Source organism: Diorhabda carinulata, chromosome 6 (genome assembly GCF_026250575.1).
Source record: "Diorhabda carinulata isolate Delta chromosome 6, icDioCari1.1, whole genome shotgun sequence".
NCBI lineage: Eukaryota > Metazoa > Arthropoda > Insecta > Coleoptera > Chrysomelidae > Diorhabda > Diorhabda carinulata.
The window spans coordinates 10377859-10392286 of record NC_079465.1 but is presented as its reverse complement, the minus strand read 5'-3'; the positions used below and the strand labels follow the sequence as shown (position 1 = coordinate 10392286).

The following is a 14428-nucleotide window of genomic DNA, read 5'->3' as shown; positions in this document are numbered from 1 at the left end:
AATTTTTCACTCAATTGATAGGAACACTTAACTTATTACAGTCGGTTTTTATGAGGATTTTAAGGTCTTTACGTGAATATATGACCAGTTGAATACCTCCCTTAATTTCTTTTAAATTCAAACATTTCCGACTTAGTCCTTATAACTACGATTATAATCACTTTCGTATTTATCACATTAATAGTTGATCCGGCAGACTTGGTACTGCCTCAACCGACAAATAAAAGACCTAAACTTGTATAAAATGAACTTAAAAAAACAAAAGGAATCCTTTTCTCATTAAAACTATTAAAATTAAAAAAAAATGCTCGGTATGAATGAAGGTTTATTATTATATTCGACACATGATGTTGCTTACTTACAAAAACAAAGTTTTCCTGAAATACTATCTATTTATAAGGTTTCAATTTGATATTGAAATAGTTATGATACACAGTTATGATACAGTCTGTTAATCAATTTGAAACTTTCTGATAAACATTTTTTGTTTTGTGGTGCGTTAATAAATAAATTGTCCATGCGCGAAATAGGGAAACTTATGATCATCGCATAAGTCAGACGTACCAGATGTTGTGAACGTTTATAATCGACTTGTTGGAATCATAGGTATACGTGGGATCAAGATATCCTCTTCTTTGTACTTTCCTTTCACGATTGCTCCCTCAATGACGTTATTCATCACCTTTTACACAGCCAGTCTTGTTCCATTGCACAGTCGTGGTTTATTAATGTTACGCAATATGATGACAACTGATTCTACTTTCAATTGCAAATTGTGAGGTGGTAATCCAGGCAATTCCAGTGAATTTAAAAACTGCGTGGGATAGTGGACTATGTCATCCTGGTTCATAGCGGTGTCGACTGATTGTCGCATTGAGAATCTCGATATATTTATGTTGCGCCGCCAATATTGCTCGTTCACCCAGCCAATTATGGTTATTGAACTATTGCGCTCTATCTGGGGAAACACGTTAATAAGCTCCTCTTTTCAGTCTGTGATGTAACAGAAATCTGTGGGTAATGTGATGAATCCGGTCGAGGTGTCCACTGCAACTTTATTATTTCCAATGTCTAACAACTGCTTCGCAAACACATTTGCAGCTGCAAAAATACTCGCATGTTAGTAGTAAAGTGTCACTATCACAAAAGATCAACAAAAAAGAGCACATAACTTGAAGTGTCACTATCACAAAGAATCACAAGAGTAAATAAAGCTCTTGCACACATAGCGGTTATCGTCACTCACAAAGATAGAAGGATGCACTCTTTGTCGGAGGTATCGATCGATATAGATGATGGATCGACATATCAGTTGGTTGTCAAAAGTCAAATATTATGGTTGCATTCAGAAATTTTATTTGTGACAAAACATCAAAAAAAACAAAACTAGGATTTAGTATTATTGTTCCAATATTTAGCTCACATCAATGGTATAAAAACACACGTATAAATAATTAAATAATAAGCAATTCGGTGCAGGACGTGAGGTGCGATGCCGGAGCAGCGAGGTGGAAGCGGTGCGATAAAAACTTGACACGAATATGATAAATATGATAAATAAATGAAAATAATATTGATCATATTTGCACTTTTTTAAGAAGATTTCATACACGAATCAAGTCATTGTGAAATTCAAGTAATGCTTCAAAGAAAGCATGAAATTCTAACCAAACGTAAACCAACTAAAAAGATATTATTTTTTCGTTTTCCACGGACAAAAATAGGATAAACCGTACTTCCAAATAAGAACGAAATTTTATTATTTTTTCATTGATAGCTATTAAAACTGTAACTTAACGATTGATTTGATAAACAAATCGATATATTTCTTCCGAACTACCTGTTTCTGTTGTATTGTCAGAACTCATAACATCCAGGTATTTGTTACTAAGATGACCGCCAAGTGATGCATCACTCCGTGATATTTTGTTATAAAATTAAAAAATGACTAAAAATAGATGATACCAAACATAACATTATTTGTTTCGAATCATCATTAGATATATTTGATAATCCTCTTGATGTGTATGGGTTTCGTTAATTTAAGACATAGTACAAAAAACTATATAGGTACATACTTCAAGAGAAAAAACTATAAACATACATCAAAAGAAAAAGGCGTTTCGTCCTTAGTATTAGTATTAGAATCAACCTATTCGAGGAAGGAATGGCATCATCTTTCCTCCCTTGGTATAAGAATAGTTATTTTAATGTACATGTTGTAATAACAACATGAATGAGGAGGAAATTATTGTTACTACTCTCGTCAGATGGTCAGTACTAATCTAAATTATTGCGTATTACTGTTATTATGGAACGCGTAGTTAATATTAAAATTGGAGTGTAAAAAGTATTCCTTACTCTCAGAACAATGATATGGAATTTCTCGTCCATATTTTTTATCTTAACAATTATTTTTTAGTTTAATTAAATACAAAAGAGTGTTTTTAGTATTTTTAACTATCATTTTTTTGGTAAATCGAATATCATGAATTATGAATTATTTGGCAATCTAATCATTCCATGCAAGGCTTCACGGTAATGTCAAACTCAACCTATTGATTTTAACAATCAACTTCTTTTGATTATATACCTTTTAAGCAAAGTGCTACTGCATAAGTTTGTCCAACAGTAAACAGGCGAGGACCTGAATAAACAATAGTATAATTAACCATATAGCCTTATGAATCCATAAATATTCATTAAGATACTTTTTATAATTTAATCACCTAGCTAGTAGGTACAGTAGACTGTGTTTCTGATGCTGCGTCACTGGAATGCAATCGTTGAACCTGATGATATTGAAAAGGGCTATTATTAGGATATTGTTCTTTAAGATAAGATCAAAACTAATGTATATAACTAGTCGCTGATATAAACATTAGACAAAAACCTATATTCTTATAACAGTGATGATATAACAATGAAATAAGATAGTTAATTAGCTTGAAATTTCTGGAGTGAAAATGTTAGTTTCGCAATTTTAAGAAATATTGTTACGAACTCGTCCTCGACATGGGCCGTGAAGCCAGCCTATTTCGAAATATAACGAAAGGAACTGTAATAAGAACCACCTCTTTTTGTCAATGCCTTTACTTTCAGGAGGGGATTTAGCTACGGAGTGGCTTTTTGAGAATGTTGTAATTTTATTTTTTATACGAGGCTGTCATAATACTAAAAATGAAGATCGGTAAACTATTCCTCACAGGTCAATGATTTCACTAGCCATATAGTTTCTGTATATAAGATTTTGTTTTTCTCAATTTAGTTTTGAAAGCAAATTGTTACTATTCTATCCATCTATCCTATCTACCTGTATATAATAGCTCATTCAAATATACTGTTTGCAACTTCTATTTTTCTAGATATTTATTCTCGTTCATTAATACATCTATATTTGCTTCTTTCATAGAATCACAATGTCAGTGAAATAATTTCCGCAATGATTTATCATTATTTGCATGTTTATATTTATATTTTCTGTTTTTACCATTCGTTATCTATGCCATTGTTTTTTTAAATTGGTATTTTTTGGTTAATTATTTTACAAATCCTATTTGTAATTATCATATACATTGAATAACTCAACAGAAGTTGGTACACTTCATATTCAAATTCATTTTTATCTAAAAATCAAACAAAGGTATTTGAAAATGTTATCAAATCTAATAACAATTTTCCTTATACATTGAAATACATTTCGAAAATAATCTATTTTAATTGTAAAATACATAAGACAACATGTCAGAAAATAAAGTGAGTGAAAGATGCGATTCAGAAGAAGATCTAACAATTGGAGACGCCACCGAAGCTGAGAAGAAACAGAAACCTGATACATTGTTCTTATATTTTGTTGTCCTCTCAGGTAGGTACAAATTTGCCTTTCATTTTCGACTTTTGTAGTTGATTATATGTTATAGATTTACATTTATACGAATTCGTACGTTGATCATAATCTAAATCAAGGATAATTAGACTTGCAATAAAGACCTGTTTCATTGTTGTCTGTGATAAATTGAAAAAATGTTTTATAGTGACAGTGCAAATATTTACTAATCACAATTTTCAAGATCATTCTGAGTGCTAACCAACGTCAATTTTTGTTTGTAAATGATTTGATACTCGTTTCATTTGCTTCTTACAAAAATTAACAAATAAATCATTAACAAGTTGATAAGCATGCTTGTCTAATAAAGTAACGCATCATTTGGTAAGTCTTCTTAGTGATGGTATTTTGATTATACAAAAATATTTCTCAATAGAGAATTTCCGATATTCCTATTCACTTGGTAAACATCGAACTTTATAGTGTGAATTGACTACTGGCGATGGAATTACATTAGGTGTAAGTCTAACTTGATTCCAAAGTATCTTTAGTATCCGTATTTTCTTCATCTAACACCATTGTTATTCAAGGTGTACAAGGTGTACATGCCAGAGAACAAAACAGTGCGACTTTTTCTGCCACCGCATTTAGCACCACATCCCTTTTTGCAGTTGCAAAAAATTGTTCTCAGTAGTTTTTCTGCACGTGGGAGTAACGTTTGAAGGGGTTCTAATGTATTGTTGACCAACTTCCAACCTCAGTCTGTAGGATCTAGCTAATAACCAAGCCACAATTGAACTTGGTAATTTAAGGTAGGTGACTTGACTGAAAAAATAAGAAAGTAGCTAAAAATTATAGTTAACTCATTGACAATCAATACGCTCTTCAATTTCACAAAAAAATATAGTAAAATTTATTTTTCGTAATTTTTTTACTTTATTTGCAAATTGGCCTTATTAAGGCCAGAGGTTCCATATAAGTCCCATACAAAAAAACACAGGTTTTTATTTGTTTAGGTTAAAAAATAAAATAAAACTGACTGGCAATGAAAGATCAATTTATTTTAACTGTATCTTGAAATTCAAACAATATAATTTTGAATCGTGTAAAAAGAAAAACAATTAAAAATTTGAATTAATTTAAGTGTAATCATTGTAAAAGTTTCATCTTGTATAAAAAGTGCATTTTGGGCCGATAAATTCGTCTTTTTCCGATTTGATAAGTCCCGCGCATTCTTCGTAAACATTCCGTCCACAGGCGTAGCACATCCTCATATCTCTGATCTGGTCCTCGTTACCAATGAAACAGTACCAACTGTCTTTCTGGGAGACCCCTTTCTGCGAAGACTTTGTTGATGGTTTGATTATCACACTACTTGTAGAAGGAATACATGGATTAATAGCTTGACTGCTTGAAGATTCGATTTCCATTCTCTTTTGAATGAGTTCGGGCTGTTTATTTTTCTTTTTTCTAACTTTTCTCAGGTGCAACTTTGTTTTTATCAAAAGAAGCGTCAAACAAGTTAACCATTAGCTTTTGGGCTCATGAATTTATGATTTTTTTTTCTTTGATTCCTTTTTGTTTTAATCTTGGGAGTGGATAACATCTCTGTAAAGGGCGTGTTTAGCTTAGATTTGGCGTCTTCAAAGGTAACAGTTGGTAAAGGTTCCATATCATTTTGGTCTTTGGAAGAACTTTTAGGAAGTAACGGTTTGATCATTTGATCGTTCTGGAGAAGAACTTTGTTCACTTTTTGTAGTTTTCTTCTGATTTGAGGAAGTGGTTGAGTCTTGTTCATTTTCATAATATGTCGAGGTGTCATTGCCTTAGCCCATACTTCAGAAAATATTTTAATAAAGACTGTACTTCTTAACTAGCGCTTAGGATTGTTCATCCAATAACAAAGAACCTCGTCGTCACAAAAAAGATTCAAACAACATGAGTTGTGTTACTTGGCAAACAAAATAAAGTAATGTCGTATTTGTGAGCTGTTTCAACAATGTTCGCATCCAAATGAGATTTGACACCATCAAAAATCAATAAAGCATTTCTCCTTCCTACTCGAAACTGTTGAAAATGTGCAATCTACTTCACAAAAACATCGTGTGTCCTTTGGGTGTCATAACGACCTTGGTTCCAGAAGAAAGATTTTCTTCCCATTCTGGTTTCAGCCTCTGACCCTTAAATAATATCATCGGTGGTATGTACTGACCACTAGCATTGGCACATGACCCGATTATCATGTTTTCAGCGTGCTCATGTGCTACTATATGTACTCTCTTGGTCCCTTTCATAGCAAAAACTTCCTGTTGGTGGTGCAGTGTCAAACGGCAGCCTGTTTCATCGATATTGTATATGTTCTGAGGCTTACCAGCAACATCCAACTCCTACATGAATGCCTTCAATTTGTCAAAGAAATCGTTAACAATCACTTTATTAAGTTTACTTGCTCCGAAAAATTCTAGGACAAAGTTCAATTTCTTGATAAGACGATAAAATCGGATTTTTACCTAATTTTTTAGTTGAGATACCTGTCGTCAAATAGTTTCGTAAGGTCTCCTTGATATCCAAAATTGCCTTTAAGCCTGGTTGATAGACATTCCGTTTCCAACAGCATTCAAAGCCTGCTTCATTTGCTCTTCATTCCATTCAGCTCGCTTTTTATTTAACTGCATTTGATTTATCTCGTCTGAAACATAGGAACAAAAATCGTTAGTTCACTGTTACTTAACATACTAATAAGCTTATATTTATAAGAGTGCGAGAGTCTACGAAATCATAAAGCTTAAAGCACGGCCAAAAAGGTTAAAACATGTATTAAACCACTTCTTTAATAAGTTCAGCCCTGGCCCTAATGAGACCAGAGGCTGGCACCCCTATTTACCAATAGTATTTGATACAGTTACCCCTATATACTATATATTTAAAAAAAACGCTTACCATAATACAGTAATACAGTTTACACTGAACTCAAAAATGTATCACACTTAGCAGTTTTGATGTTAATTTGTAAAATGTGACTAGAACCTGAAATTATAAACTCCAGTGTTATTCAGATGCAATGTGTAACTAACAGTGGTACGTCTAGCGTAGGAACTTGAAACTACAAGGACATCATGAGCTAATCTGCTTAGTGTGGGTACTTTTATAAATAAAAACTATTGGCCTTATTAGGGCCATGGCCTTATTTGGGTCACCTACCTTACCAAAAAAAAATGTTGATGAGCAGCAACTGAGGTTGGAGGAAGACGAGCCTATTACACTTGTATTTCACTTTTCACTTCACTTTTACTATTTTTTACTGAACATGGATATCAATACTTATCTAAACAGGTAGTTTTTCAGGAGCTCCTTATATAGGAAGAAGAAACAAATGCCATTGGTAATAACTTCTTGTCGTGTTGACACTTGAGCACATTGAACTAAATCTTGTTTTTCAAGAAATTTGAAAACTTTTATTTTAGCCCTCCTGTAAAATGCAGATGTCGTGTCACAGCCACTAAATCTAGAGTTGTACATATGTGCGTACTCATGCATGTTATGACGATTACCACTTTAACAACTTTTTGAATTATATCTCAGAAACAGTGACTCGAAAGACAAAAAGTACTCATAAGTTTTTTGTGGAAAATTTCATATTCTACAATTTTTGTTGGTAGTATTTTTATGATAAAACCTACCGTTTTGCTGAAATACGCGAAAAACCCATTACTTTGACATTTGACCTTGTATAAAAATTTTCCCATAGACGGGAATGGTGGGGAACTTCCAAATTTTATTTTTAATTGAATTTTAACCAATTTTTAGTCTAATTTGATCAGACTATAGTGTTGACACCAGTTAAATTTTTTATTTTCTCACTTTCTTTGGAAATTTGAGCTGAATCGTTGTTGAAATCAGTTGACTGATGTAAACAATACAAAAATGTACGTGACTATTTCCTTCGAAAAATTTAAGCCAACCAAAAAGCTGTAATATTTTATGTTTACCTAGCAACGATCAAATTTCAGCGATAATACTGCACTAGTGCAAATTATCGATAATTTGCACTAGTGCCAAATTTTCGTCTAGGATGTAAACTCATTTTGAAATATTTTTTCACGAACAAAACTGTTGTCAATAAGTTACCGTAGATACCAATTCAATACCAATATGATGATCGTCAACTACGGTATAATTTAAAGAATAACAAATTTTAAACACAGAATTAAGTTTATTTTAAATTAAATTTTTCTCAGGAAATAGTCTGCCAAAATGCCCTCTCGTGCATGTCAAATTGTCTCATAATTTCCTCTTGTGCACATTCGCGCACTCGAGAAAATTAAATTATCGACAATTTGACATGCACTCGGGACATTAATATTTAATATTCATGACAAGTATTGAGGTAAAATTGAAAAAAAAATGAGCATTATTACTTGATTTTCTGGAGATGGTAGATATGGGATTTCCAGGAGAGCGGACCATTTTCTACATATGGATAATTTCACCTTTTTTATAAAGTTCAGACCTTAAAAGCCAACAGTTATTAACATTTTAGAGCAAATTGAAGATAGTCACATGTCGATTTCACTTGTTTCAGTAGCCTTAGATTAACTTTCTTATTATATTTTAATATGTTGCTTTCGCTGTAATATACTATGATCGTTGGTATAGTTCAAATTTATGTTTGTGTGTAAATGAATAATGGGATTTTATCCATTTCCCATCATTTTTGAAGTGTATTGTTCTTAGGTCCAAAGTTCCAATATTCTTTACGATAACTAATAGGGAAAGGACTGGGTTGAGATCCATACTATAATGGTATGTATATTTAAAATCAGTTTGTTTTTGAATGATCATAGTTATTCGAGACATACAAAGGAGCTGTATTCTCGAAAAATCTTACTGGTGGTTGTTCCGTTCGTAGATTTATTATACAGAATAGAGACTCATACCAAGGAAGTAACTAGATAATTTGGTTGAATTATTATATAGAACTCCACTACAACTTTTTTATGTTAAATTTGAGTTCATACGTTATTTTGACTTTACTCCATTAAGTTTCATAGTTAAAGTTTAGAAAAACTGTTCTATATCTCATGATTTTTACTTTTTGTTGAGGACCTACCCAGCCTTGTTCTTTACCATAATTGGATAACTTATGAAATTTTATATTATTTTCTACTTTTTTGCTGATATAACCATATACAATGACAGGATGATAAAAAAATGAGAAAAATCATAAGGAATTATTATATGAAATAACTATTGAAAAGTGTATGAGTATTTCTCAAATTTTTAAGCAAATCAAATAATCCATCGTTAATTAGATTCAATCATTTCCTTTCAATATATATGAAATTTATTGAATAGTCTTCTCTTCGTTACTGGTTATTTATTGTATGATTGATGGGTTTCCTGATACTTGTGAGTTTCTATTAGTTATATGTATCGTCAAAACATGTATTAGTGTGGCTTATTCTGGGTTTATGCAGCAAAACATAGAATAAAATAATATAAATAAAAAACAGCTAATCATAATTGCATTTTCTAGTCAGTTGGTCATTATTTCGCTAATATCTAATAATTTGTTGCTGCCTAGATTATGTGGGTTTCTTAGTTTTTCCTTTCGGTTGGAAGAGCCACTTCTTGACGTTTTTGAAAATTGTATTTGAATAATGTATTTTTTCATCGGAAAAATTTGATGATCTAATGCGTTTTGTATTCATTGTATAACGTGAATTTCACAAGAAACTCTTAAAATAAAAAAAAAACATACATGAGAAAACTGCTTGTATGAACTCAAAATGTATGATTTGATGATATGTGTTAATTCCAATTCATTTAATTTTTATGAAAATTTCCCCAGATCGGTCACATAACTTTAACTTGAACCTCATAAAAAACGGTGCAAACTATTATTATTTAAACCACTGTTTGAATGTTAACAGCTTGTTATTTTAAACAGTGTATTAGAGATTACGATGCAAGTGGGTTTTGGAAGATTTAACTTCATTGTTAAAGTGAAGTGGTTCCATAACCGATTTGTAACGATCTCTCAAGTAAAGGCTACTTTATGACGTTAAAATAAGAGCCTCCCTGATTTTTTGAAGTTTCTGACAAAAACTATGACAATATTCTATCCTTTTCTAATATCTGCGTTTCAAAAAGAAACAAATTTAAGTTAGGGCCAATCGTGTCGCTGCTTCACGTACTCTTCGCACCACAGAAGATTTTGCGACATCTACAAAATTTCCAAGAGTCATCAACACGCTCCTTGTAGCGAAGTTAGTAGGAATCGTTTAACAGATTAATTACAACCACCCCTAAAATTACATAATACTATAAGATAAGAAATCTTAATTCTCGGAATCATATTTGGTTTATACTTATTCGTAGGTAGTTCTATTTCTTCCCGAAATTGATTCAATAATGCTGTAAATGTGAACTTAGTTATTCGAAATCTTTCTAAAAAATCGAAGTCGTTGTATGTCGATATATTTTTCGTCATAGGACAATAATATTTTTCTTTTCGGATGAGCTTGAGCTCGAACTTAATGTCAACACGATATCTAGCCATTGTGCGATGAACGTTTTATTGTTTAAAACTTATTAAAAAGACGCGTGGGTCAACTTAGGATTCAAAAATAATATACGTTTGCATTTGATGTTTGCCACTTAAGGAGACTTTAATGTGTTAAAGTGAAACATTTTCGACTCTACCCTAGTTCTAATCAAGAGATTACGCTAAATGGCAATTATGAAATGCGCCTCTTAATTTAATTAAAGCTAAAGCCTCCTTTAGATGTAATAAAAATCTTATCTGATATGGATATTGTTAGGCCTGTTAGTTTGAATTCCAGAATAAAATCTAATTTGGTAAGATCGGGTGTTATAGTGGTCATTCCCTGTTCCTCTTAGGAATATCCAACTATTTAGATATATTTTCCTATCAATATAGAATGTAGCAGCACGTAGTATTGAAAACATAATTTTCTAAACTCATTTTTCCGCTGCAATTACTGAATACCATATAGCTGTTTCTGTTATCATACAAAGTGCATTGTCACCAATAACAAGAGATAAGAATTGAAAAAATAAATAAGACTTTGAGAAAATACATGCCTCAAATTATGACTACCTTATATTAAAAACTTATCAATAATTTATATATTAATCTAGCAATCATTGAATAATTACCTTGAATCAAATTATGTCAGATTAGCCACTGATTGTTTATTTATGAATAACTAATTTTTGATGAGAGATTGGCTTGATAAAATTTAAATATTTGGATAACACTAAGAACTTATTTCTGATGGTATTATATTTTATATATAAGATAATAATCAAGTTAAAATTCTATGAATATAATATAATTCGCAACAAACTATTCATGAACATGCGTGTTGTCGTATAATCACTATTTTGTGTATTTACGTGTATTAATAAATAGCTAAAGATCTCGGTTCTCTTCTGCAAGTTAACAAGTGAAGTAACACACATTTTTGAAAAAAAAAATGTGCTTCACTCAAAGTTTCACCGTACTAAAAGTTCAGTTCATCTTATGATATAATTGATGATGAAATATATATCGTGCATAAGGGAATAAACCATCAGATTGATGCCTTTTCATGCCTCCTTAATGAAATGAAATCGTCTATATCAGTTGTTTATTCAGCTCTGATGAATGAATTTTTCACAAATATGGAATATAATAGCCAATCGAAGAAATTATTGTGAAGTGAAGCTAAGCTTAAATAAGTCATTTTTGTAAGACTTCAAACTAGTTAGTTAGGACTTTGATTTTAGAGGAAAGCTGAATCGAAAGAAAGTAGTAAACTAGAAAAGATTTTTTACGGGACAAGGAGGACAAAAAATATGAAATCCTTATAGGAGAGCTACAATGACACGAGGTGTTCAATTTTATTATAAATTTAGTTTTTATATCTATATTTAGTTTTATTTTGAAGTTTTCTATAGGAAATCTTGTCACGGTTGATAAAGAACAACGAAAAAACACTAGAATTTTAGAAAAGCAATATAAAAATCATTTGAAACCGGCAATCTTAGATGAATGCTGATAGTGCCTAAGAAAACAAGATTTTGGAACCCAAAAAAAGAAGAAAATTACAAAATATAAATTACCGGCCAAACCCCATAAGAGGACAAAGTAGTTCATCTTTTATCCGATAAGATGAGCCGCTACAGACTAGGTTAAAGTGGTTCGTCCTATGACCAATAGGAGAAACTAACAGACCAAGCTGTTATGGTCTTCTTTCTTGTGATAGAGTTTTTGTTTTTGACTTTTCAGCTCCTCACACTTGTTCAATAAACAAAATAATGATTATCTGATGAGACCGTATGAAAATGAGGAGACTTTTCAATTACACTTCCCAACATTTTTGTTCAAACATTCCTCTCCATTCTTTTTTGCTAGATTTATAAGGCTTACTCATGATAATACAAAACAAGACGGTATATTATTATGTTTTTACTAATATTTATAACAATAGTTTAAAACAACTGTCCTCAATTCAAAACATGAACATTTAAAAGCAACAAGCGGGGCAAGTGAAGATGCCGTGGACAGGCAAAGCAGGAGAAATACGATCGGGGGATTTCCCGCATAGTCTAAGAGCCCGTGAACCCTAGACCTTCGTTATTTTATAAAAGCTGAAAGTTTGTCAGCGCATGCTCCCAGCACAGGTAAGAACGATGGACTATTATGAAGTTTGGGTTACCGTGGCTTTGGCAGGTAAACGGTACTAAAGGTGTGTAAAATACCGATCTAAATTCATCAAATAATAAAGAGTGATTTTTTGGTATTACCTTCAGAATATTATTAAAAATCACGTTATTGATTGCCAGACACTTAACATCGTGGCAACCCCTTGCCAGACACCCCTAATGTTCATGAAATTATAATTCTACTTATGTTATAGTATAAAAGCTGATTTTTATATATAAAACTTAGGTAATAATTAGATGATGTTTCCTCATCAGCCAGACATTTTTGATAGTTCCAACCCCTTGCCAGACAATGATATAGGGTCGCTGTAGGAGCGAGCGCGAGACAGTATATGTATGGTGGGTGCGAGTGAGATGGCGAGATAGGTCTATCGCGATCCCTCAATAACAGATTATAAAAAAAAACCAAATAAATAATACTCAAAAATTTAATTTAAAATATATTAATAACATTATAAGTTATTATAAAGCATAAAAAACAGATTGATGACATTACAGATTATTATTATAGTGTACTAAAGAAAATATTATTATATTCATTATCATCATAATAATCAATGTTATCATTTTCTTCGTCACTGTTACTCCATTCCATCGTCGTCTTCTTCTTCTTCGTCAGTATATGTATGGTGGGTGCGAGTGAGATGGCGAGATAGGTCTATCGCGATCCCTCACTGCGCAGTTGTTATTTCTACTACGTATTTCGAATATATACAGACTTTAAAGTATATTCAATATGTGTATATTATTAGTGTATGATACGTACATTATATGCTTACAATTTGTTTATGTGATTTTTTAAATGAAAGTGATTTTGTTTAAAAAATTAAGTCATGGGTGATATATTAATTTGTGTTATTTGTAAGAAAAGTATTGGTAAAATAATATTATTTTCTGACGAGACATTGAAAAAATGTGAATTAATTTTAAAATTGCGACAAAAACACAACCTTAAATATAATAACATCATTCTTCCACGTGAATATACAGAGAGTGTTACAAATCATTCACAGGACTGATGAAAAAATATTTTACCCCAGAACCTAAAAATTCTAAAAAGACTGTTGAAACAGAGCAAGAAAAAGAGCCATCTAAAGACGTAAATATATTAACAGACTATTCAATACCAGGTTCATCGCATTTGTCTGAGTTAACTGTATCACACCCGACTTCAGCTTCTCAATCAACAGAACTTCAACCTTTCCAGGTAGCTGTGGACATTAGCGGACTTAAAGAAGTGAGTGAAAATGCTAATGCAACCACAGAAGTAAATAGTTCGATTCAAAGTGATACCAGTGTTGATATAAGTAAAAAAATTTGTTTATTTTGCAATAAAAAAAAGAGACAAGTGAGATCAAAAATGCTTCCACTCCATGAAGGTGATATAAACCAATTTCAGTCTCGTATAATGTCTAGCATTGAAAATCAAAAAGAGTATAATGAGTTGTTAAGTAGATTGGAAAGTATTGCAAGTCCGAAAATATACTATCACACTGACTGTGGATTCATTTTAATAATAAAATATCTTCATTGGCGAAAATATCTGTTCAAAGTGATTGGCATCATTATCGAGAGTACCACCAAGAATCTTTCAATGAAATTTATAGCATCATAGAAGAAGATATTATCAACAATGGCCGCTGTCATTTATTGATACATTTACATGAATTATATACTGATTCATTGGAGAGAATGTATGCAGAGAATTCCATTAAAATGGATACTACTTTTACTGCACACCACCTAGAAGAAAAAATTGATAAGAAGTTTTCCAAAAATGTTAAATTCTTTGCAATCCGGAATAAAAAAATAATAGCACCCAATTATATGAAAACGATTGACGAAACAGTATTGAACAACTTAAAATCT

The 14428-nt window shown here is 31.7% G+C and overlaps 1 protein-coding gene across 3 annotated transcripts in view; it reads left to right on the top strand.

Moving 5' to 3' along the window:
• The first annotated feature begins 3570 nt into the window (after window positions 1–3570).
• Window positions 3571–14428, top strand: part of LOC130895309 (facilitated trehalose transporter Tret1-like) — a 66102-nt gene continuing 55244 nt past the window's right edge. For 2 of the 3 annotated variants that reach the window (XM_057802532.1, XM_057802534.1), the window contains exon 1: window positions 3571–3865. In XM_057802532.1, the coding sequence (XP_057658515.1) occupies window positions 3742–3865 (124 nt within the window). In that variant the 5' untranslated portion in view covers window positions 3571–3741. The remainder of the gene's footprint in view (window positions 3866–14428) is intronic. The other variant, XM_057802535.1, reaches the window with a different exon arrangement.